The sequence below is a fragment of the Prionailurus viverrinus genome, chromosome B1, assembly GCF_022837055.1.
Source record: "Prionailurus viverrinus isolate Anna chromosome B1, UM_Priviv_1.0, whole genome shotgun sequence".
NCBI classification, from domain to species: domain Eukaryota; kingdom Metazoa; phylum Chordata; class Mammalia; order Carnivora; family Felidae; genus Prionailurus; species Prionailurus viverrinus.
In genome coordinates this window covers 134,668,285-134,692,079 of record NC_062564.1, presented here as the reverse complement: position 1 = coordinate 134,692,079, position 23,795 = coordinate 134,668,285, and the positions used below count along the sequence as shown (strand labels likewise).

At 37.6% G+C, this 23,795-nt stretch overlaps 1 protein-coding gene across 6 annotated transcripts in view; it reads left to right on the top strand.

The window, feature by feature from the left end:
- The window catches only part of PTPN13 (protein tyrosine phosphatase non-receptor type 13), a 233,990-nt gene that overhangs the window by 79,434 nt on the left and 130,761 nt on the right, over positions 1-23,795 (top strand). For all 6 annotated transcript variants that reach the window (XM_047856949.1, XM_047856951.1, XM_047856948.1 and 3 more), the window contains exon 3: positions 10,508-10,686. In XM_047856949.1, coding sequence (XP_047712905.1) covers positions 10,508-10,686 — 179 coding nt within the window. The remainder of the gene's footprint in view (positions 1-10,507; positions 10,687-23,795) is intronic.

Below are 23,795 nucleotides of genomic sequence, written 5' to 3'. Positions count from 1 at the left end.
GAAAAATGTTGCTACAGCTATGTCAAAGAAATTTTTCCCTGTGTTCTCTCTAGGATTTTTATGGTTCAGGTCTCAATCCATTTTGAATTTATTTTTGTGTATGGTGTAAGAAAGGTGTTTCTTCTTTTGCATGTAGCTGTCCAGTTATCCCAGCACCATTTGTTGAGGAGAGTCTTTTCCCAATTATTATATTCTTGCCTTCTTTGTTGTATATTAATTGGGCATGTAAGTATGGGTTTATTTCTTTTCCTAGATAATTCTTGGTTACCAAGAGTAATCATTATTATGGCATGTTACATAGATAAATTTTGCCTGAATTTAAACATCATACAAATAGAATCATACAATGTAAATTAAACTCTTTTCTATTTGATTTCTTTTAGTCAACATTTGAGATTTAACATTCTGTAACTAAGCTTTTTAAAGAAAGCATTCTACAATTCTCTATTCCTGTTCTCAGATACAGAAATTAAAAAGGGGCTTTATGTCTTGTATCATTTAGTAACAGGTTAAGATTTTTACCTTCTCGGGGTGATGTGTGTCAGTCATTCTTTACGTTTCCACAAGAAATGTTTCCTTTTGGAAATGGAACTGTTTACCATTAAAACATGCCTCCTTTTCCCTTTTCTCTTTGAGAAGGAAAAGTTCTTGAAAATATAAATAGGGAGGTTATATCTGAGGAGCAGCAGAAAATGGCATTAGTAAATACAAAAATATTTTTCATAAATAGCTTCAGATCATGGTTATGTGGAATCATGTCATCATAATTAAAGCCAGTTTCTCTCTGGAAAACTATATATTTCCTTCTTCTAGAAACCGAAAATATGCAGTAATCTTCATCGACCTTTTCATCCAGTTCTCCAGAGATAAAATAAATGCTAGTCACCCTTGATATTAGTTTTCCAGTCTTTGTATAAATTACAAGTCCTCGAAAGCAATTACAAGTTGCTGAGTTCATTCTTGAAAATGTGTAATCTTTTTTCCCCTGGTTTTATGCAGATAGCCGGAGTAGAAGAAGATGTTTTTTAGGAACTTGGAACTTTGTGTTGGGGGAAGAAAAAGTAAAACCTGCTATCTGGCCTTTACTATAAAATTCATTTCTGTTCCTAATTCCCTCGGTTATACTTTAATTTGGCAAAATATAATGCAGCTACTGTGTGATCTACAGAGACTGTCATGAAGTTGCTGGGTGGCAGTAGAAATGCCACTGCTTCAAGAAGATTAGCACTTGGTTCCAAAATTGTTCAGCGAGCAATATAATCAAGGCTTTAAATAGACTTTACCATTCAAGATGCACATTTTTGCAACTGCTTGAATGGAATGGTGAAATAAGATACGATTGATGTATTTTTTAAAAAATTTTTTGGGGCGCCTGGGTGGCGCAGTCGGTTAAGCGTCCGACTTCAGCCAGGTCACGATCTCGCGGTCCGTGAGTTCGAGCCCCGCGTCAGGCTCTGGGCTGATGGCTCAGAGCCTGGAGCCTGTTTCCGATTCTGTGTCTCCCTCTCTCTCTGCCCCTCCCCCGTTCATGCTCTGTCTCTCTCTGTCCCAAAAATAAATAAACGTTGAAAAAAAAGAGCATGAATGGGGGAGGGGCAGAGAGAGAGGGAGACACAGAATCCGAAACAGTCTCCAGGCTCCGAGCCGTCGGCACAGAGCCCGACGCGGGGCTCGAACTCACAGACCTTGAGATCATGACCTAAGCCAAAGTTGGACACTCAACTGACTAAGCCACCCAGGCGGCCCCGATTGATGTGTTTTAAGAAAGAAACCATTTTCAAGCAAATTTGTCTTTAAGAAGTCTACAGCGTGAAAGATTACATATGTAAGAAATAGTGCTGCTCTTGCCGTTTGGACCCTCCTTCAGGAAATAAAAATTGCTATTAGTCCCAGGATCTTTTGTAGGTACAAGCTGTATGCTTAATGACACATGCATATATCAGACAGGGTAGGGGATCAGAGTGCTCACCACAAGGCTTAAGGAGATACAACACAGATCCTGCGTTTCTAGAAAGTGTTGAAGAAGAAACAGAATGCATAGGAAGTTCATTTGTAGTTTGCTTTACTTTGGGAACAAGAAAGAAAAAAACAAAAGTTAACTTTATTAGGTGGGTAAGGCAATTTCTTTCTAAATGCACAGTGAGATCTTCAGTTTGATGCCATTTATTCAGCTTCTTCCTTATAAATAGAAAAGAACTATTTAGGTCTCACTTCCAATCTAAAGTTATTTATGACAGCCATTCTGCCTTTCTAACACAAAATGACTTTATTATAATTTGGATAAAATAGTTACTTGGTAACGCTTTCTGATTTGCCATATCTCTACCTCACTTGTGGCATAAAGCGGAAAAAAAATTTTTAAGCATTAGGGTAGAATATAAAGGTATACATACTCCTCTCATGATGTTCTTACTATCAGTTAGTTGACATAAAAATGAGGCAAGCACAAGAAGCAAGTTGATTGAGCCATGATACCATTTTACTGACTCTGTTAAGGGCAGTAGTTCTCATATGTGTGTCGGATCAACTGGTATGGTTATCCGAATCCCCTGGAAGCTTTTAGAAAATACTGTGTAGAATCCTGTGCCCTGTCTCCAGAATCCACACCAAAATCCTGTGACTTAGGAGACAGGAGGCTTGTGTACTTTCTTAATTACCCCAACCCTCCTAAGGCAGATACTTCGTAAATTTGACTTTGTTTCAATATTCCGATTAACAAAACTGACACTTCCTTTGGATCATAGTTGGAAAAAATAACTGAAAATAATAAAGATTGGAGAATAAAATAAAGATCCAGAGTAATCTCTCAGTAAATAATTTAAAGTTCCAAAGAAAACTAGTTTTTTTGGAGGATTTTTTTTTTCATAATGAAGCTCCAAAATAACCTTTTTTTTGGTGACCAGCAAAATGTAAATTGATAAATTATGGTCATAACAGAACAGGGCAGAAGGACACCTTTAAAAGATTGCGGACCTGTAGTATAGAGTTGGAATTGTAAACAAGTTCATTTTTTTCAAGTATTGCGATTGTATTATTATGATAGCATTATACTTGATCGCTAAGAAATTCATAGTTCATATCCTTAAATCACTTACATTCTAGAAAAAAATGTGTAAAAACAGTGTTACAAAAGCATTTTTTTCAGTATTTTGACATATAATTTTTGGATTTGCAGGGGCTTTTTTGTTTTTGTTTTTAATTTTTTAAAAGTTTTTGAGAGAGCATGCAGGCAAGGGAGGGACGGAGGGAGGGAGGGAGAGAGAGAGACAGAGAGAGAGAGACAGAGAGGGAGAGAGAGAGAGAGAGAAAATTCCAAATAGGCTCCACACTGTCAGTGCAGAGCCCAACTTGGTGCTCAATCCCACAACCCTGGGATCATGACCTGAACCAAAATCAAAAGTCAGAATCTCAGCCAACTGAGCCACCCAGGCACCCTGGGTATGCAGGTTTTATTGATGAGCATAAAGAAAGTTGGTGGAAAAGGTAAACACCAAAGAAAAATGAAAAAGTAGGAACTTAACATATGAAAAGAATGAAGTGGGCAGCTTCCTCAGAATAAAGAATGAAAGAAGATGTGATAGGAACTGCTACTATTTCTTTCATGCTGTTTGGATCAGGTGGCCCGGAAATTTGCTGAAGAAGAGAGCAAATTCTTAAGACCAGTTTCCTTCTATACATATTGTCTAGCCATATATGCCCTGTTGCTTTTAATAATCGTAACCAATTTAGTTTTACTAATAGATTCTCTACATACCACCTTTGTTAAAATCAGATATCACTGGTGTTTTGTTAACAAGGTGCATGATTTGGAATTACCTCAAGAATCTTTCACGTACATAACAAAACAAAACTACTAGAAGTCTAATTGATCAGATGCCCTACCAAGATTCCAGTGGTTGTGGTTTGGATAGGTGGCTTACATGTGTTTAGTGTTTAAAAGCAAAAACGAAAAACGAATGTGTGTACTTGTGTGGGTAAGTGTCATCATTAAGAAATAAAAATGTCTTTTTTTTCCTCTTCTAATGAAAAAAAACTCATAAAAATACATCAATTAGAGGGCCTGTCTGCATAATTTCATTTTATTGGCATGCTATAAAATTCTGTTACAAATAAAAATTTCTAAAACTGTATGCTGATACCATAGTTGATATGTGTACATTCAAATTAACATCATCTAATAATTCATGTCATACCTTAAGGCAATCAATTTCACATGAGTAGTTTACTCAGGAAGTACAAAGTGTATTGATTATAAATTTGGGTTTAAAAAAATTTTTTTAATGTTTATTTATTTTTGAGAGAGACAGAGACAGAATGCAAGTGGATTAGGGACAGAGAGAGAGGGAGACACAGAAGCAGAAGCAGGCTCCAGCCTATGAGCTGTCAGCACAGAGCCTGATGCGGGGCTCGAACTCAAGAGCTGTGAGATCATGACCTGAGCTGAAGTTGGCCGCTCAATCGACTGAGCCACCCAGGCACCCCTGATTATAAAGTTTTAAACTAGGTTTCCTAAATTTGAGGTCTATGCTAACTAGGAATACCATATAATAAATAAAACATTATAGAAGGTAGATTCCCCCAAGGAACTAAAGAAAAAAATAATATTTTATGATACCTTGTACTTTAAATCATCTCTATTTCTTATGACTTCTAGGTAAGAGATGCCAAAAAATTCCTAAAAATCTAATATTTTCTATTTTTCTGAAATTTACAGTACTTCTAATACAGGCACCTTCTTCCTTTGGAGAAAAAAAAGCTAATAGGTGGTAGAAGATGAACTTAAAAAATTTTTTTTAATGTTTATTTGTTTTTGAGAGAGCGGGACGGTGTGAGCAAGGGAGGGGCAGAGAGCGAGGGAAACACAGAATCTGAAGCAGAGTCCAGGTCTGAGCTGTCAGCACAGAGCCTAACGCAGGGCTCGAACCCACGAACCATGAGATCATGACTTGAGCCAAAGTCAGACGCTCAACTGACTGAGCCACTGAGGCACCCTGAGATGAACTTTAAATAGTGTCTTTTTATTAGATGTACTGTCTACATCTGATATCTTCAGAGAAAAGACTTATTAAATAATAACAGCTACCACTTTTGTGTATGTGCTGCCAACGTGAGCATAACAGCTACTACTTTTGTATTGTACTTTCTGTGTGCCAGGAACAGTTCTAAGGGCTTTTTCCATGAATCCTCACAACAACCTTACCTACCTGAAGAAGTCGAGGCACAGAGAGGCTAGGAAACTTATTTAAGATCACAGTATAAGCTGTAAAGGTCAAACCTAAGATATTAACCTAGGGATTCCGGCTTCAGTCTAAACTCCTATCCATTGTACCATACTTCTGCTCTTAAATAAGACTACATCCTAAATTAACAGTCAGATACTAAAAGGAATGAAATGAAGCTTACAGCTGTCTGGTGTGTTTCTAAGTCTCCTAGTTGAGTTTAGAGATTTTGATGATTAGCAAAGTCTGGGACCTATTGCACCAGAATATAAATTCTTGAGGACCAAAGGTTTGTAGGCATTTATTAAAAGAAAATATACATGATGTAAACATTAATGTCTTTGAAGACACTATCATTACTAATGTACACTATATAGATGTCTTAATTCCCATTATTTACACAATTTGTTCAAAACAGGATTGCTGTTCTATTCTAATTCATATTAGAAAAACTGAAGTTTTGGGGCGCCTGGGTGGCTCAGTCGGTTTAGCGTCCGACTTTGGCTCAGGTCATGATCTCACAGCTCGTGAGAGTTCGAGCCCTGCGTCAGGCTCTGTTCTGACAGCTCAGAGCCTGGAGCCTACTTCTGCTTCTGTGTTTCCCTCTCTCTCTCTGCCCCTAACCTATTCGCATTCTGTCTCTGTCTCTCTCAAAAATAAATAAACACTAAAAAAATTTTTTTTTAAAGAAAAACTGAAGTTTTAAAAAAGTAGTAACAAAATTTATGAGGTATCAAATTTTTAATTGGGAATTGATCTATAGGATAGACTGTAATTTCCAGTAAATCTTAAATAATTTATCACAAAGTTTTACTAATCGAGAAAATGTTGAAACATTCTAAACCAATTATTTTTTTCTGTTTGTGCATTGTTATACCAGATGCTTTATCTAACAATGTCTATATTTGTATGCACATATGAACTGAATTTTTTAGAGAATTCTGTTTTATAGAATGAGTTCGTGAAATTCTTCAGAGTTTGGAACAGTGACCTCTGCATAGATTTTTGCCAATCACTCTAACAGAACATTTGGAAGTAGGACTACAATTTCTGTATATATATTTAAATAGGGAAAGGGATTTTTCAGGTCAAAATGATGTTGTTGTTCTAAGTCTTTAGATGATTTCCTGATACTTTTATTTAGTTCTGTTATCGTTTGTGTTACCAGTTATGATCATTTCCCTCTGAATGCCATAATTGAAAGGCTGAAAAATAAAATGAAGGGGACAATAGAAAGTAAGCTCCCTCAGGAGGAAAAAAAGTGTGGATATGGGTCTTAGTTTAAGGGAACGTCAGAAAGAAGCTGTAAGTAAGATGCTTCTTTGCATATCAGATTTTTGCTTATTTCTAACTTTGCCTCTAGCTGCTTGAAATTCTGTTTAAGCAACTTTTTCTGTGGAATGTTGGTAAAAATCTATAAATAGAATCATTTGACTCCTGGAATCAGTTCACATCAGATTTACTGTTTCATAATAATAGCATTCTTGAGGATAATCATCACACAACTAAAACATTGTAGGACATCAAATTACAAGCTTCTGGAATTCCATTTTTAAATATTCTTTTGTTAGCATTCTGTGAAGGATTCTGAATGCCTGTGCTTTAAATTCTTTCCTTGTAGTTAGACCAGGACAGTGAATTACACTCATTTGAACCAGTACCCTACCTCTCCTCACTTGCGGGTTTGCATGTGTGTATGTTTTGGGTATTTGACAACAATGCAGTGTGTTGTTGCAGCTGCTTTAGTTTTATTACAAGACATTTAAAAAACACATTTGAAAACAATGAAAATAATCCGTGTCATTCCTTTATGTGTGTGTGTTTTCTAACAAGCAAAAATATGACCAACCTTAGTAATTCTGTTTCTCACTGCTCTCTACCATTTCTCTGCCCAAAGTTCTTGCTGTTCCTTGTACAAACTTAATAATTTCCTGGCCACGTGTCTTTACTTTGGCTGTTTCTTTTCCTTGGAATCTCCCCCTTAACCATGGTCAAATCTTACTCATATTAAACAGCCACATATAAAACAAAGAAATTAATTATTTCTTCATTGTAGTTAGAGTAATTATGCTGCCTCTAATACTCCCTTTGTATTCTTTTTTCTCAGATACCTCATGCTTTCTGTCTGTAATACTGTGGACTCTTGAGCAAATGACTTGTCGTGCTGAGAAGATTATGTTTAAATGTGAATAGTGTTTATAATAATGGCATACTTTACATAAACACAAACCTGTTGTACAAAGTACAATTTGAAAGATAAAGTTCTTGCCAGAGTAACAGTAGTTTTGCTGACCTTGGTTGTGCTCATAAATAAATCTCTTAATTTCACACTGTTAAGCGATTATGGATTGCTTTCACCTTTTACAGTTTCTATACTGTGCTACCCTGTCAAGGATAGGGTTAGTCTGCAGCCTGGGATGAGGAGGAGAGTAGCAAACTCTTTTGGGTCTAAGTGGACACCAGTATCCAGTATGGCAGGACAGAACATAGCCTTTAGATTTCCGAGTGGCATTTATGCCTCTTGAGTTAGCTGTGATGTCCAATTATTTACAAATTCAAGTGGTAATGGATATACTAGAAATCATAATTCTATCCTCCAAATAAGGCTGACAGGAATTAGATACGAGAGTTAGAATCCCAGCTTCTTCTCTTAGCTGTAGGATTAGAAACTGGGCAGCTGTTTGGAAAGACTAACAAAAAGAATTATTTAAAATAGTGAGGTGGAGATTGGGAGTGATGAGTGAAAGAAGTGTGAGAGGGAGATTACAATACCATCCTTGCACAGATGCCCAAGAGAAGAACAACCTGTAGAAAAAAGACTGACAAGGGGCAGTCAGTCTTAATGTTGAAGTACCCCAGGGTACAATCCTTGTCCTTGATTTCTTTTCTATCTCAACTAATTTTTTGGTGAGTTTACCCAATCACAAGACGTTAAATACTGTCTAGTAGGCCAGTGACTCCCCAAATGTATGTCCAGTTCAGCCCTTTTTCCCAGTTCCAAATCCAGCTGCCTACTTGATACAGATCTAGTAGATACTAAATGTAGCAGGTCCCATTCCAACCACCATCTTGCAAGCCCTACCTCAGCAACCTGTGCCATCCTGTATCTTCTCTACCTCAGTTGATGACCCTCCATCTTACCCATTACTAAGACCAAAATCTAGGAGTCATCCTGATTCTTCTCTTCCTCTTGCTTCACATCCAGTTTGTCAGGAAATTCTGTTGTCACTCCCTTTAAAATGCATTCAGGTTTTAACAGGTTCTCCACCACCCCTACTGTTACTAAGATGGTTCTAGGCCATCAGTATCTCATATCAGATATTAGTGAATTGCCTTCCTTACTGGTCTCCTAAATTGCTAATTTGAAAGGAATTGGTTGTGGACTGTTTTATAAATATCTGTGACATGGGAAATACCAGTATTTCGGATAGCATCATTTGGCAAAGGAAATATTGTTCTTCCTTGTTTGAGTTCTCTTTAGTTTGATTGTGTAATATTTGTGCATGAAATACCCAAGAAGAAGCATTTAACAGAAAATGTGTAAAGTGGCTGTGAAAGACAACAATATACCTAGGTTTACCAGCTACAATGATTCATTAAAACATACGTTACCTTAAGAATTGTGAGCCATGTTTTTAGCGGTCTGATATGTGATTGGGTAGGACTGTAAGGATCATTGGTCTGTAACTCAGCTTTGGTGCAACGTAAGATGTGCTGACTGATCAAAGGATACATTCAAACATACTTTTCTCCCTTGACACAGTTATTAAAGACATGTTTCAGATTCATGAAAAATGCAGGAGAACATATAGTTGTCCTTTTAGTCTTCAAAAAAGGGATGAGTTTTAATAGTTTACTTTTTATTTCATTTTATTCTGATGGTCAGAATCTTGACCATAGGTAGAGGTTTAAAAGTCAGAAAGGATGGATGATTCAGTTCTAATAAAAGTTGTTTTCAGGAAAGAATAGGTACTATAGGATGTTTAACAAACTGTGCCATAAACTCTGGCAATTTCTTATGATTTGACTTAGATATCAGTACAACCTGTTCAGATTGCATAATAGCGGCATTGGCAGTCACAGGTCTTTTGTGACTTTATAGCAGTTTCTTGAGTCTGTGATCCAGTTCACATAGCAGTTACCTTAAAACTTATATTAAATTCCTTTTGAAATGGGAGGACAAAATAAAATTCCCTCTAATAAGTATATTTTGTTGAGCCTAATGTATACCTTTACTTTTGGGATAAGGCCTGCTAAAATCTAAGGAATTATTTTTTTCAAAAGATTTTTTAATTTTTTCTTTATTTTGGAGAGAGAAAGAGTGTAAGTGGGGGGGGAGGCAGAGAGAGAGAGAGAGAGAGAGAGAGAGAGAGAGAGAATCTTAAGCAGGCTCCCCACTCAGTGTGAAGCCCGATGCGAGGCTTGATCCCAAGATCCTGGGATCATGACCTGAGCCAAAACCAAGAATCAGATGCCCAACTGACTGAGCCACCCAGGTGCCCATAAGGAATTTTTTTTTTAATGCTTTTAAACATGAGCTCTTAGGCACCACACAGGCAAGCATTGAAACAAAAAATTGTTAGAGACCCCAATGGTCACATTTGGTAGTACAGAAGCTGCCTGAACTTCTAGTGAAATGAACAAACACAAACAAAACAAAAATTAGAATTCAGACAAATACATATTTTGATGCAAAACAAGAGACTTTCATATAGTTGAGACTTTGCTAATTCCAAATCTGATGAATGGTCAAAGAAATTGTTTTTTATGTTTGACAACACTATAGTATAAATCAGGAAATCTTACTTAGCATAGGGTCCATAAAAGGGCTATAAGGAGATCCATGAATCTCTTTTGTGTACAGTTTTATATTTTTTATCCATTTCCATGAAAAAGAGACCACACTTTTCACCAGATCCTCAAAAGAATCCATGATCCCCCCCAAAGTTTAAGAACTACTTGATCCTTGTGCACATTTGTATCACTGCAGTAAAGTTTTTGAACCACATTTAATTCTCATGACTGGCAGTGAAAATCTGTATTTCTACTTTCTAAGGTTTACCATCTAAGTTTTAAAAGATTAAGTCCAACCAAGGTGGTGTTGCTGGTAATGCTGGTAGCAGCAGATACGTGAAACCCACTCTGTTTGTAGCATATTGATTTGGTGTTTGTCTCTGCACTTGGACACAATATGCATAGGCTGGGATAGTCATTTAAATGATCTATACTTTGATTATAATTTTAAGCAGTTATTTTTTTTCTTTTTATTCTATGTGGTTACAAACCAGTAAGCGTAGCTGATCCTGCTGCCCTTGGTTTCATCATTTCTCCATGGTCTCTGCTGTTGCTGCCATCTGGTAGTGTGTCCTTTACAGATGAAAATATTTCCGATCAGGATCTTCGCGCATTCACTGCACCAGAAGTTCTTCAAAATCAATCACTAACTTCTCTCTCGGATGTTGAAAAGGTAACTGTTAAGTGTTTTCAGCTTGGTTTTGTTTTTTTATTTTGGGTGGGGGTAGGAAAAGTAAAAGACCCTGGGCTACCCGCCCTCCACCCTCTGAAAAAGAGCCACTGAATTTTAAATGATCATGTATTCCAAGAAGTGCGTATTTATTTTGTGTGAGAATAGTTTTATAAAAATTTATGGATCTAAGAAACAATATTTTTTATTAGTAAGGTGAGCCATTATTAAGTCATGTTTAAAAATACTAAATGCCTGCTGTGTTTAAAGCACTGTATTTGTGAGGAAGATGCAAAAATAACTAGAGAATTGATCCTGATCAATGTGTATAGAACAACCTGTAATATATGGATTAAAATAAATATACAGGGGTAGACTATTTTAGAATGTTGGAAGAGGAGCAGTTAATTTTTAGCTTAGAATGATATCACAGGAAAGGTAGCATTTGTGTTGGGCTATGAAGAATGAGTAGAATTTAGAAAAGTAAAAATAAGTAGATGTGAACGTTCCACTCAAGGTTGTTGGTATATGCAATGATAAGAGATAAAAAATTGTCCACTATGGTAAGGGAATGTTTGGTTAGACTAGCTAGGCTAGAGCATTAGGTACCTGGAAGCCTGTGGTTAAAGAGAAGGAGACTATTAAATCAGAATAAAGAAGACTTTGAATACCAGTACTTGAGACTTTCTTCTGAGGCATATTTTTAGGAGAGTGATTATGATGTGACTTGTGATTTTAGAGGGAAAGTTTGACAAAAGTGTGGATAACTAATAAGATGAAAGATTATATAGGGATTGTATTATATAGGAATATATACAATATACAAAGTCTATACTACACACATCTATACACACATAACAAAATATATAGGAATTGTGTAGAAATCTAATAAGGGACTTTTAATAATCTGGGGAAAGAGCTGAAAATCATGTGATGCCTTAGGAATGTAAAGGCATGGATGAAAGGGATACAATGGAAGCAAAGTTCACAGTTTGACAATTCATTTGGTGGAACAATTAAGAAGGAAAAGTTCATGATGGAAATATCCAGTCTGAGGATGGCAATAGCATTGACATCAGAAGATCTCATTTCATTGTCAAGGCTATGAAAAAATTTATATATATACACACACACACACACACACACACACACACACACATATATATATATATATATATAGTATATAGCAGGTTGTGATAATTTAGATATGGAACTTTGGAGAATTAAGAACTGGGTATAAATATTATTTCCCTTACATTATTCCACATAAGTGTAAAAACTAACATAATAATTTCCTGGTAGTAAAACCTAAAAGTTTGTGCATTTTTTTTTTAATGTTTATTTATTTTTGAGAGAGAGACAGAATGCAAGTGGGTTAGGGGCAGACAGAGAGGGAGACACAGAATCCGAAACAGGCTCCAGGCTGCGAGCTGTCAGCACAGATCCCGACGCGGGGCTTGAGCTCACAAGCCGCGAGATCATGACCTGAGCTGAAGTCGGCCACTCAACCAACTGAGCCACCCAGGCGCCCCAAAAAGTTTGTACATTTAAAATTTTGATACACATTGCCTAATTTCCATGTAAAAGGAATTGTACTAATTTATCCTTCCATCCTATCACTGTCAGTGAATGTTTCCCTTTTCAGAGAGGGAGAGAGAGAAGGAAAGAGGAGGAGAAAGTGTGTGTATTTGTGTATGTGTGTGTGCGTGCACACATGTGTATTGATTAAGCTAGAAGAAGGCATCTTGATTTGAGCCATTGTGTTTCTAAAAGAAGACTAAATAGAATTGGTAGAAAATCCAGGTTTATCTACCCAGTTTATCTACTCCATGAACTGCTTAAGAATTTTGGGAGTGTTGGTCATTGTTATAGATCATGAGAGTATTCAAATGTACTGGTAGTGTTTTATTAAGCTGGATAGCATATATATAGTTATTTGCTGTTATTATTTAAATAGCATGCATTCATTCTGTACATTCTGTGTGTGTGGTTCATTTAATAATAAACTTTTAAAAGATATAAGGTAATTAGAACATTGGAAATAGGCATAGTGTGTGTGCAAATTATTTAACACTTGATATCTCTAGATCTTAATTGAACTCCAGGATATCTACAAACCAGTGAAATGGCAAACTAAGTTTTGCATGTTTGAGCATGTTCAGAGAAGGGTGTCCATAGCTTTATCAGTCTCTCAAGTGGATCTGGTGACCTCTGCAATAGAGTAAAGCCATGGATGTCTTAGTTTTGAAAACTTCTACTGAATTATAATAGGGTTTTTTCAAATTATGAAAAGTTTTGCACAGTGGTTTATGAATTCTTTCTGGAAGGCATTTAAAATCCACAATAGAAGAAAAAAGTGCTTAGTAAAACTTTTAGGTGCACAAGTGCCTTTCTAATTTGTGTAAGGCTTTCCCATTTTGCCCTGTGATGCCTGACAAGTAAACTGCCTTGTGTTTAGGGTCAATAGTTAGAGCACATGGTTGAGAAAGTGATTGAAGCCTGCCTGTTAACTAGACTAAGTTTTAGGAGCCAGAGCTGAGATGGGATGGGTGTGGTATTGTTGCCATTACTGTGGTAAAGTAAAGTTGATTTATTTGTGAATCTATTTTTTTTTTATGAAATTTATTGACAAATTGGTTTCCATACAACACCCAGTGCTCATCCCAAAAGGTGCCCTCCTCAATACCCATCACCCACCCTCTCCTCCCTCCCACCCCCCATCAACCCTCAGTTTGTTCTCAGTTTTTAACAGACTCTTATGCTTTGGCTCTCTCCCATTCTAACCTCTTTTTTTTTTTTTCCTTCCCCTCCCCCATGGGTTCCTGTTAAGTTTCTCAGGATCCACATAAGAGTGAAACCATATGGTATCTGTCTTTCTCTGTATGGCTTATTTCACTTAGCATCACACTCTCCAGTTCCATCCACGTTGCTACAAAAGGCCATATTTCATTTTTTCTCATTGCCACGTAATATTCCATTGTGTATATAAACCACAATTTCTTTATCCATTCATCAGTTGATGGACATTTAGGCTCTTTCCATAATTTGGCTATTGTTGAGAGTGCTGCTATGAACATTGGGGTACAAGTGGCCCTATGCATCAGTACTCCTGTATCCCTTGGATAAATTCCTAGCAGTGCTATTGCTGGGTCATAGGGTAGGTCTATTTTTAATTTTCGGAGGAACCTCCACACTGCTTTCCAGAGCGGCTGCACCAATTTGCATTCCCACCAACAGTGCAAGAGGGTTCCCGTTTCTCCACATCCTCTCCAGCATCTATAGTCTCCGGATTTGTTCATTTTGGCCACTCTGACAGGCGTGAGGTGATACCTGAGTGTGGTTTTGATTTGTATTTCCCTGATAAGGAGCGACGCTGAACATCTTTTCATGTGCCTGTTGGCCATCCGGATGTCTTCTTTAGAGAAGTGTCTATTCATGTTTTCTGCCCATTTCTTCACTGGGTTATTTGTTTTTCGGGTGTGGAGTTTGGTGAGCTCTTTATAGATTTTGGATACTAGCCCTTTGTCCGATATGTCATTTGCGAATATCTTTTCCCATTCCGTTGGTTGCCTTTTAGTTTTGTTGGTTGTTTCCTTTGCTGTGCAGAAGCTTTTTATCTTCATAAGGTCCCAGTAATTCACTTTTGCTTTTAATTCCCTTGCCTTTGGGGATGTGTCGAGTAAGAGATTGCTACGGCTGAGGTCAGAGAGGTCTTTTCCTGCTTTCTCCTCTAAGGTTTTGATGGTTTCCTGTCTCACATTTAGGTCCTTTATCCATTTTGAGTTTATTTTTGTGAATGGTGTGAGAAAGTGGTCTAGTTTCAACCTTCTGCATGTTGCTGTCCAGTTCTCCCAGCACCATTTGTTAAAGAGGCTGTCTTTTTTCCATTGGATGTTCTTTCCTGCTTTGTCAAAGATGAGTTTGTGGGTCTAGTTCTGGGGTTTCTATTCTATTCCATTGGTCTATGTGTCTGTTTTTGTGCCAATACCATGCTGTCTTGATGATGACAGCTTTGTAGTAGAGGCTAAAGTCTGGGATTGTGATGCCTCCCGCTTTGGTCTTCTTCTTCAAAATTCCTTTGGCTATTCGGGGCCTTTTGTGGTTCCATATGAATTTTAGGATTGCTTGTTCTAGTTTCGAGAAGAATGCTGGTGCAATTTTGATTGGGATTGCATTGAATGTGTAGATAGCTTTGGGTAGTATTGACATTTTGACAATATTTATTTTTCCAATCCATGAGCAGGGAATGTCTTTCCATTTCTTTAAATCTTCTTCAATTTCCTCCATAAGCTTTCTATAGTTTTCAGCATACAGATCCTTTACATCTTTGGTTAGATTTATTCCTAGGTATTTTATGCTTCTTGGTGCAATTGTGAATGGGATCAGTTTCTTTATTTGTCTTTCTGTTGCTTCATTGTTAGTGTATAAGAATGCAACTGATTTCTGTACATTGATTTTGTATCCTGCAACTTTGCTGAATTCATGTATCAGTTCTAGCAGACTTTTGGTGGAGTCTATCGGATTTTCCATGTATAATATCATGTCGTCTGCAAAAAGCGAAAGCTTGACTTCATCTTTGCCAATTTTGATGCCTTTGATTTCCTTTTGTTGTCTGATTGCTGATGCTAGAACTTCCAGCACTATGTTAAACAGCAGCGGTGAGAGAGTGGGCATCCTTGTCGTGTTCCTGATCTCAGGGAAAAAGCTCTCAGTTTTTCCCCGTTGAGGATTATGTTAGCTGTGGGCTTTTCATAAATGGCTTTTATGATCTTTAAGTATGTTCCTTCTATCCTGATTTTCTCAAGGGTTTTTATTAAGAAAGGGTGCTGGATTTTGTCGAAGGCCTTTTCTGCATCGATTGACAGGATCATATGGTTCTTCTCTTTTTTTTTGTTAATGTGATGTATCACGTTGATTGATTTGCGAATGTTGAACCAGCCCTGCATCCCAGTAATGAATCCCACTTGATCATGGTGAATAATTCTTTTTATATGCTGTTGAATTCGATTTGCTAGTATCTTATTGAGAATTTTTGCATCCATATTCATCAGGGATATTGGCCTGTAGTTCTCTTTTTTTACTGGGTCTCTGTCTGGTTTAGGAATCAAAGTAATACTGGCTTCATAGAATGAGTCTGGAAGTTTTCCTTCCCTTTCTATTTCTTGGAATAGCTTGAGAAGGATAGGTATTATCTCTGCTTTAAACGTCTGGTAGAACTCCCCTGGGAAGCCATCTGGTCCTGGACTCTTATTTGTTGGGAGATTTTTGATAACCGATTCAATTTCTTCGCTGGTTATGGGTCTGTTCAAGCTTTCTATTTCCTCCTGATTGAGTTTTGGAAGAGTGTGGGTGTTCAGGAATTTGTCCATTTCTTCCAGGTTGTCCAATTTGTTGGCATATAATTTTTCATAGTTTTCCCTGATGATTGTTTGTATCTCTGAGGGATTGGTTGTAATAATTCCATTTTCATTCATGATTTTATCTATTTGGGTCATCTCCCTTTTCTTTTTGAGAAGCCTGGCTAGAGGTTTGTCAATTTTGTTTATTTTTTCAAAAAACCAACTCTTGGTTTCGTTGATCTGCTCTATAGTTTTTTTAGTTTCTATATTGTTTATTTCTGCTCTGATCTTTATTATTTCTCTTCTTCTGCTGGGTTTAGGCTGCCTTTGCTGTTCTGCTTCTAGTGCCTTTAGGTGTGCTGTTAGATTTTGTATTTGGGATTTTTCTTGTTTCTTGAGATAGGCCTGGATTGCAATGTATTTTCCTCTCAGGACTGCCTTTGCTGCGTCCCAAAGCGTTTGGATTGTTGTATTTTCATTTTCATTTGTTTCCATATATTTTTAAATTTCTTCTCTAATTGCCTGGTTGACCCACTCATTCTTTAGTAGGGTGTTCTTTAACCTCCATGCTTTTGGAAGTTTTCCAGACTTTTTTCTGTGGTTGATTTCAAGCTTCATAGCATTGTGGTCTGAAAGTATGCATGGTATAATTTCAATTCTTATAAACTTATGAAGGGCTGTTTTGTGACCCAGTATATGATCTATCTTGGAGAATGTTCCATGTGCACTCGAGAAGAAAGTATATTCTGTTGCTTTGGGATGCAGAGTTCTAAATATATCTGTCAAGTCCATCTGATCCAATGTCTCATTCAGGGCCCTTGTTTCTTTATTGACCGTGTGTCTAGATGATCTATCCATTTCTGTAAGTGGGGTGTTAAAGTCCCCTGCAATTACCACATTCTTATCAATAAGGTTGCTTATGTTTATGAGTAATTGTTTTATATATTTGGGGGCTCCGGTATTCGGCGCATAGACATTTATAATTGTTAGCTCTTCCTGATGGATAGACCCTGTAACTATTATATAATGTCCTTCTTCATCTCTTGTTACAGCCTTTAATTTAAAGTCTAGTTTGTCTGATATAAGTATGGCTACTCCAGCTTTCTTTTGGCTTCCAGTCGCATGATAAATAGTTCTCCATCCCCTCACTCTCAATCTAAAGGTGTCCTCAGGTCTAAAATGAGTCTCTTGTAGACAGCAAATAGATGGGTCTTGTTTTTTTATCCATTCTGATACCCTATGTCTTTTGGTTGGCGCATTTAATCCATTTACACTCAGTGTTATTATAGAAAGATACGGGTTTAGAGTCATTGTGATGTCTGTATGTTTTATGCTTGTAGTGATGTCTCTGGGACTTTGTCTCACAGGGTCCCCCTTAGGATCTCTTGTAGGGCTGGTTTAGTGGTGACAAATTCCTTCAGTTTTTGTTTGTTTGGGAAGACCTTTATCTCTCCTTCTATTCTAAATGACAGACTTGCTGGATAAAGGATTCTTGGCTGCATATTTTTTCTGTCTAGCACCCTGAAAATCTCGTGCCAATTCTTTCTGGCCTGCCAAGTTTCAAAAGAGAGATCAGTCACGAGTCTTATAGGTCTCCCTTTATATGTGAGGGTACGTTTACCCCTTGCTGTTTTCAGAATTTTCTCTTTATCCTTGTATTTTGCCAGTTTCACTATGATATGTCATGCAGAAGATCGATTCAAGTTACGTCTGAAGGGAGTTCTCTGTGCCTCTTGGATTTCAATGCCTTTTTCCTTCCCCAGTTCAGGGAAGTTCTCAGCTATGATTTCTTCAAGTACCCCTTCAGCACCTTTCCCTCTCTCTTCCTCCTCTGGGATACCAATTATGCGTATATTATTTCTTTTTAGTGTATCACTTAGTTCTCTTTGTGAATCTAATGGGAACTTCTGTTTACCTCATGCCTTAAAAGCTCCAGTGCAATTCTAAATTCTATTTTCTTTGAAGAAAATCAAAGACAAGTTTTTTGATACCATTCCTGTTTGCAATATAAGTATAAAGCAAAGGTCAGAGGAGTAGTCTTATATTCTAGTATTCTCTTTGGGGAGTGGAGCAAAAGGAATTACATTTATTTGACCACTAATGGCCAATAAATTCATGGAAACTTACTAATTTCACATTGTGGTGTGAAAATTAAAATTAAAAAGCACTATTCTAGTATTGTGATTTTAATGGGGCAGGGGTGTACTGAAAAAGAGGACGGTAACTGCATTTCACAACTTTTATGAGTTAAGGATATGTCATTAACTAGTATGCAATACATTCTTGCTATTGATAGTATATAATATATCAATATTTTTTTAAATAATACTCGATGCCTAGCACAGTATTGTGAATAACAATGAGTATTTGGTAAGATCTTGATGCATAAAAATGTTTTCTTCATTCAATGGAACTTGTTTTGTAAACTGTATATGTACAGCTGTATGAAAAAATTTACCTCAACTACCAGCTCTATAAATAGGCACTTTCATTTATTTGCCTTAAAGTTTTACTTTTCAAGATAACATGCCTCTTTAAAAACTCGACAGGTTTATACAGGTCACACTAAGATTTTTGATCCTCTGGCTTTTCTGTCTTACTGGTAATTGTTCACTTCCTGCTTGCATGGTACATGCTGTGCTTAATTTGGCAGTTCTTTTGAAATCAATTTGATGGGATTGGAACCTGAGACAAATTCTTGTTGTGATTTGTCTTCAAGAATATTGATATACTCCAGGGATTTGTACTATATCCCTGATAAACTAAAGGAATCTTAGTTTAAGTGTTTATTGCCACTAATTTGTAATCTAAATATCAGGAATTGTGGCCCCTATCATCTCTGTTCTTCTTGAAAATCAAGGGTCATCTTTGTAAGAACAATACTGGAAATTTGCTTCTCCAACCTTAGCAGAAGCTTCAACTGAACTTGTCAAAAAAGACCAAGGGTGCCTGGCTGGCTCAGTTGGTGGACTGTGTGACTTTTGATCTTGGGGTTGTAAGTTCGAGCCCCACATTTGGTAGAGATTACTTAAAAATAAAATCTTTAGGAGTGCCTGGATGGCTCAGTAGGTTAAGCATCCAAATCTTGATTTCAGCTCAGGTCATGATCTCACAGTTTGTGGGATTGAGCCAGCATTGAGCTCTGCACTGACAGCACAGAACTTGCTTGGAATTCTCTCTCTTCTCTGTCTCTGCCCCTCCCCCTGCCCATGCACGCACTCTCACTCTCTCTCTCAAAATAAATAAACATTATAATTAAGTAATTAATTAATTAAATCTTAAAAAAAAAAAGAAGACCGAATATCTTTACCCCATTATACTATACTTACTCCATATTAAATCTTATTAATGCATCCTTTCTCCCCTCCTTCTCATTTGTTTATTCATTCACCCATAAATTTGATAAGTATACTTATTATATGACAGGCACTATGCAGATCACTAAAGAAGAAACTCCAGGACTGTCTAGTACCAGAGTCCAATATGCAGTAACACAATTAGATTGAAAACTTTAAATACTGGGGTTGTGGAGATGTCTACCTCACACCTACTAGGATGGCAGCTATCAAAAGAACAGAAAATAATGTTAATCAAGGATGCAGAGAAATTGGAACCTTTGTGTACTGTTTTTAGGAATGTAAAATGATGCAACCAATATGGAAAACAGTACAGAGTTTCCTGTGTGATTACTGTGTAATCCAATAATCTCACCTCTGGGTACATATCCAAAAGAATTCAAAGCAAGATCTTGAAGAGATATTTGCATACCCATGTTTATTGCAGCTGTATTCTTAATACCCAAGAAGTTGAAGCAACTCAAATGTCCATTGATGGATGAGTGGGTAAAGAAAATGTGGCACGGGTAAATGTGGCAGGGGTAACTCAGTCGTTTAAGCATCCGTCTTCGATTCAGGTCATGATCTTGCGGTTCATGAGTTCAAGACCCACATCGGATTCTGCTGACAGCTCAGAGCCTGGAGCCTGCTTCAGATTCCATGTCTCCCCCTGTCTCTTCCCCTCCACCACTCACGCTCTGTCTCTCTCTCAAAGATGAACATTTAAAAAAAAATGTGGCATATACATCCAATGGAGTATTATGCAGCCTTTAAAAAGAAGGAAATCCTGTCACATGCTGCAACATGGGTGACCCTTTGGACATTATGCTAAACAAATAAGCCAATCACAAAAAGACAAATACTCTCTGATTATACTCATGTTACATATATAAACTAGTCAGACCTTAGAAACAGAAAGTAGAAATGTAGTTACCCAAGGCTGGTGAGTGGCTGAAGGAGGAATTTATGTTTAGTATATACAGAGTTTCAGTTTTGCAAGATAAAAAACTTTGAGAGATCTGGCATACAACAAAGTGAATATGCTAAAACTGCTGAACTGTACACTTAAAAATGATTAAAATGGTAAATTTAATGTTATATTTTGTACCACAATTTTTTAAAGAGTCAAATGCTATGGTTGTGATAGGTACGGAGCTCTATACAAATTTAGTTCTTTTTATTTTTTTTAATTTTAATTTTTTTTTTACTGTTTTTATTTATTTTTGAGGCAGAGAGAGACAGAGCATGAGTGGGGGAGGGGCAGAGACAGAGGGAGACACAGAATCGGAAGCGGGCTCCAGGCTCTGACCTGTCAGCACAGAGCCGGACGCGGGGCTCGAACTCACGGAGTGTGAGATCATGACCTGAGCTGAAGTCAGACGCTCAACCGACTGAGCCACCCAGGCGCCCCTAAATTTAGTTCTTTTTAAAGTATCATCACCTCGGGGCGCCTGGGTGGCGCAGTCCGTTGGGCGTCCGACTTCAGCCAGGTCACGATCTCGCGGTCCGCGGGTTCGAGCCCCGCGTCGGGCTCTGGGCTGATGGCTCAGAGCCTGGAGCCTGTTTCCGATTCTGTGTCTCCCTCTCTCTCTGCCCCTCCCTCGTTCATGCTCTGTCTCTCTCTGTCCCAAAAATAAATAAACGTTGAAAAAAAAATTTTTTTTAATAAAAAATAAAAATAAAGTATCATCACCTCAATATACCATGTTCCACTAGCTAATAAACTAATCTCTGATAATATGTTATTCAGAGCTAATGGCATTATGTGGTACTCTTGTCAGGTAATATAGTTTCATCATATTAGTCTTTTAGTATATAGGGTCTTATATACTTGAATAATTCTTACGATGGAAACTTAAACCATGAAAGACAGACACAGGAGACCGAAATAGACCCTGAAATATCCCATTTCAGCAGATTCCTGAGGCCAGTCTATAATGAGTGGGTCTCTTTCAGATACTCATGGTCTGTAGTGTATATAAACTAATGTTTCAAGCCCTACAATAGCTTAGAGTAAACTAAGTTGTCAGATAGGTTAAGATAGTAGTATCTATCAGAAGCTAGCTGAATGTACTTCTCAAATATCTAAAGTGTGGTGAGATGTAGAAGGTAATGGGTGAGGGGAACAGGTTAATTTTAAAACTAGAAAATGCCAACCTGCTGATTTGAGATTTCAAAATAATTGGGGGCGGGGGGGAGGTACCCCCTCCCAGGAAGTACAGAAAGAAAAGAAGAGTTATGACCAAGTAAATTTTTACAATTGTTTTATATATTGGGATCCTAACCCATGATACCCTTCAAAGTCAAAGGAATGGATTCAGGAAGCCATTAAAATTTTTTTAATTATATGCCAAGAAAATATGAATACATATATTTTTCTGGATAGAGGGCTCTTGGCTTTTATCAGATTCTTGTTTATTTTTATTTATTTTTTATATGAAATTTATTGTCAAATTGTTTTCCTCTTTTGTAAAGGCTAAACATCCATGACTATCTGCTGCTAGCTCCCAAACTTATGTATCTTTTTTTTTTTAATGCTTATTCATTTTTTCAGAGACAGAGCATGAGCAGGGGAGGGGCTGAGAGAGAGGGAGACACAGAATCTGAAGCAGGCTCCAGGCTCTGAGCTGTCAGCATAGAGCCTGATGCAGGTCTTGAACCCACAAACCGCAAGATCATGACCCAAGCCAATATCGAACACCCAACCAACTGAGCCACCCAGGCACCCCTCAAGTTTATATATCTTTAACACAAAGCTCTTTAATTTAAATATACACCCACATGTTAGATATCTTCACCAGAATGTCCCACAGGCATCTCAGACTCACTAGATCTGAAACTAAATATCTTTTCACACACTGGAAGCTTTCTCCTCTTTTGTGTGCTCCCTGTAAATAAATGGGCCATCATTTCCCCAGTTTGCAAGAAAGACTCTTAAGATGTCATTCTTAACTTTTCATTCCCTTCAGGCCCTCATTCCTAAATCTAGTCAGTGATTAATTCCTATTGATTCTAATTCTTCAGTGTCTCTCACATCCATCTATTTCCGTTAGTCCTCAGTGCCTCTACTTTGTCCAGTCCATCATGAATGACCAGTGCTGCAAATACTTTCTAATAATCTCCCTGCCTCCAGTCTTGCCCCTGGCCAGTTCATTCTTTAAACTAGCCAGTGCATTTTTGAAAACTCATATTTGATATTGTCCCTTTGCTACTTAAAATTATTCAGATTCTTGGGGCGCCTGAGTAGCTCAGTCGGTTAAGCATCCAACTTTGGCTCAGGTCATGATCTTGCAGTTCGTGGGTTCGAGCCCTGGGTTGGGCTCTCTGCTGTCAGTGCAGAGCCCACTTTGGATCCTCTCTCCCTTTCTTTCTGCCTCTCTCTCTCTCTCTCTCTCTCTCTCTCTCTCTCTCTCTCTGTCTCCATCTCAAAAATAAATAAACATTAAAAAAAAGTTTTGATCTGCATTTCACTTGAAGAAACTTTAGACTCCTTACCATGGTCTTTGAGGGTTCACTGCACCAGCCTTCTCTCTGAGCAGTCTTTATCTCAAACTTTATGCCTCAACCATTCTGGATTTACTTGAATGTCTTGGATGTGCTAAGTGCTTTCTTTCTTCTTAGTCTTTGCACATTCCTTTCCTCCAGCCTCGAATACTCTTTCACACCATCTCAGCTCTTGTCTCATCTCCTCATTGTCTGGCTAACTTTTCCTGTAAATCTAAAGTTTTCTCTTACACTAATTGTACTCTCTTGTACACCACATTATCTTGTCTTGGTTACTGAAGTAGAAGGTTTGAGATGGAAGGGACCCTGTCTCATTATTATAATACTCATTATTATATTGCCTCTGCTCTATGCTGGTAGTTCTCAAAGTGTTGTCTCCCAGCCATCAGCATCAGCATCATATGGGAACTTGTTAGAAAAGCAAGTTTTCAGGGGCACCTGGGTGGCTCAGTTGGTTGAGCAACAGACATCAGCTCGGGTCATACTCTCACAGTTTGTGAGTTTGAGCCCTGCATCAGTCTTGCTGCTATCAGCACAGAGCCCACTGTAGATCTTCTGTACCCCTCTCCCTCTCTGTCTCTCCCCCACTCACACTCTCATGCTCAAAAATAAATAAAACATTCTTTAAAAAATTTTTTTTAAAAAGAAAAGCAAGTTTTCAGACCCCACACCAAATCTACTAAATCAGAGACCACAGAGGTAGGACCCTTATCTGTGTTTTACCAGATGATTCTGATCTGTGATAAAGTTGGGGAACCATTGCTGCACTCCATATCTGCCTCTTAGGAGATGCTCAGAATTTGTTGAGTGAGCAGAAACAATTAAGGATTTTTTTTTTCACCCAAAGATATTTATGCTTTGTTGCTATTAAATAGCCACAAAATCTCAAGGGGTTTTGCTAAAAGGAGCTATGTAGCACATATAAAGCAGTTCT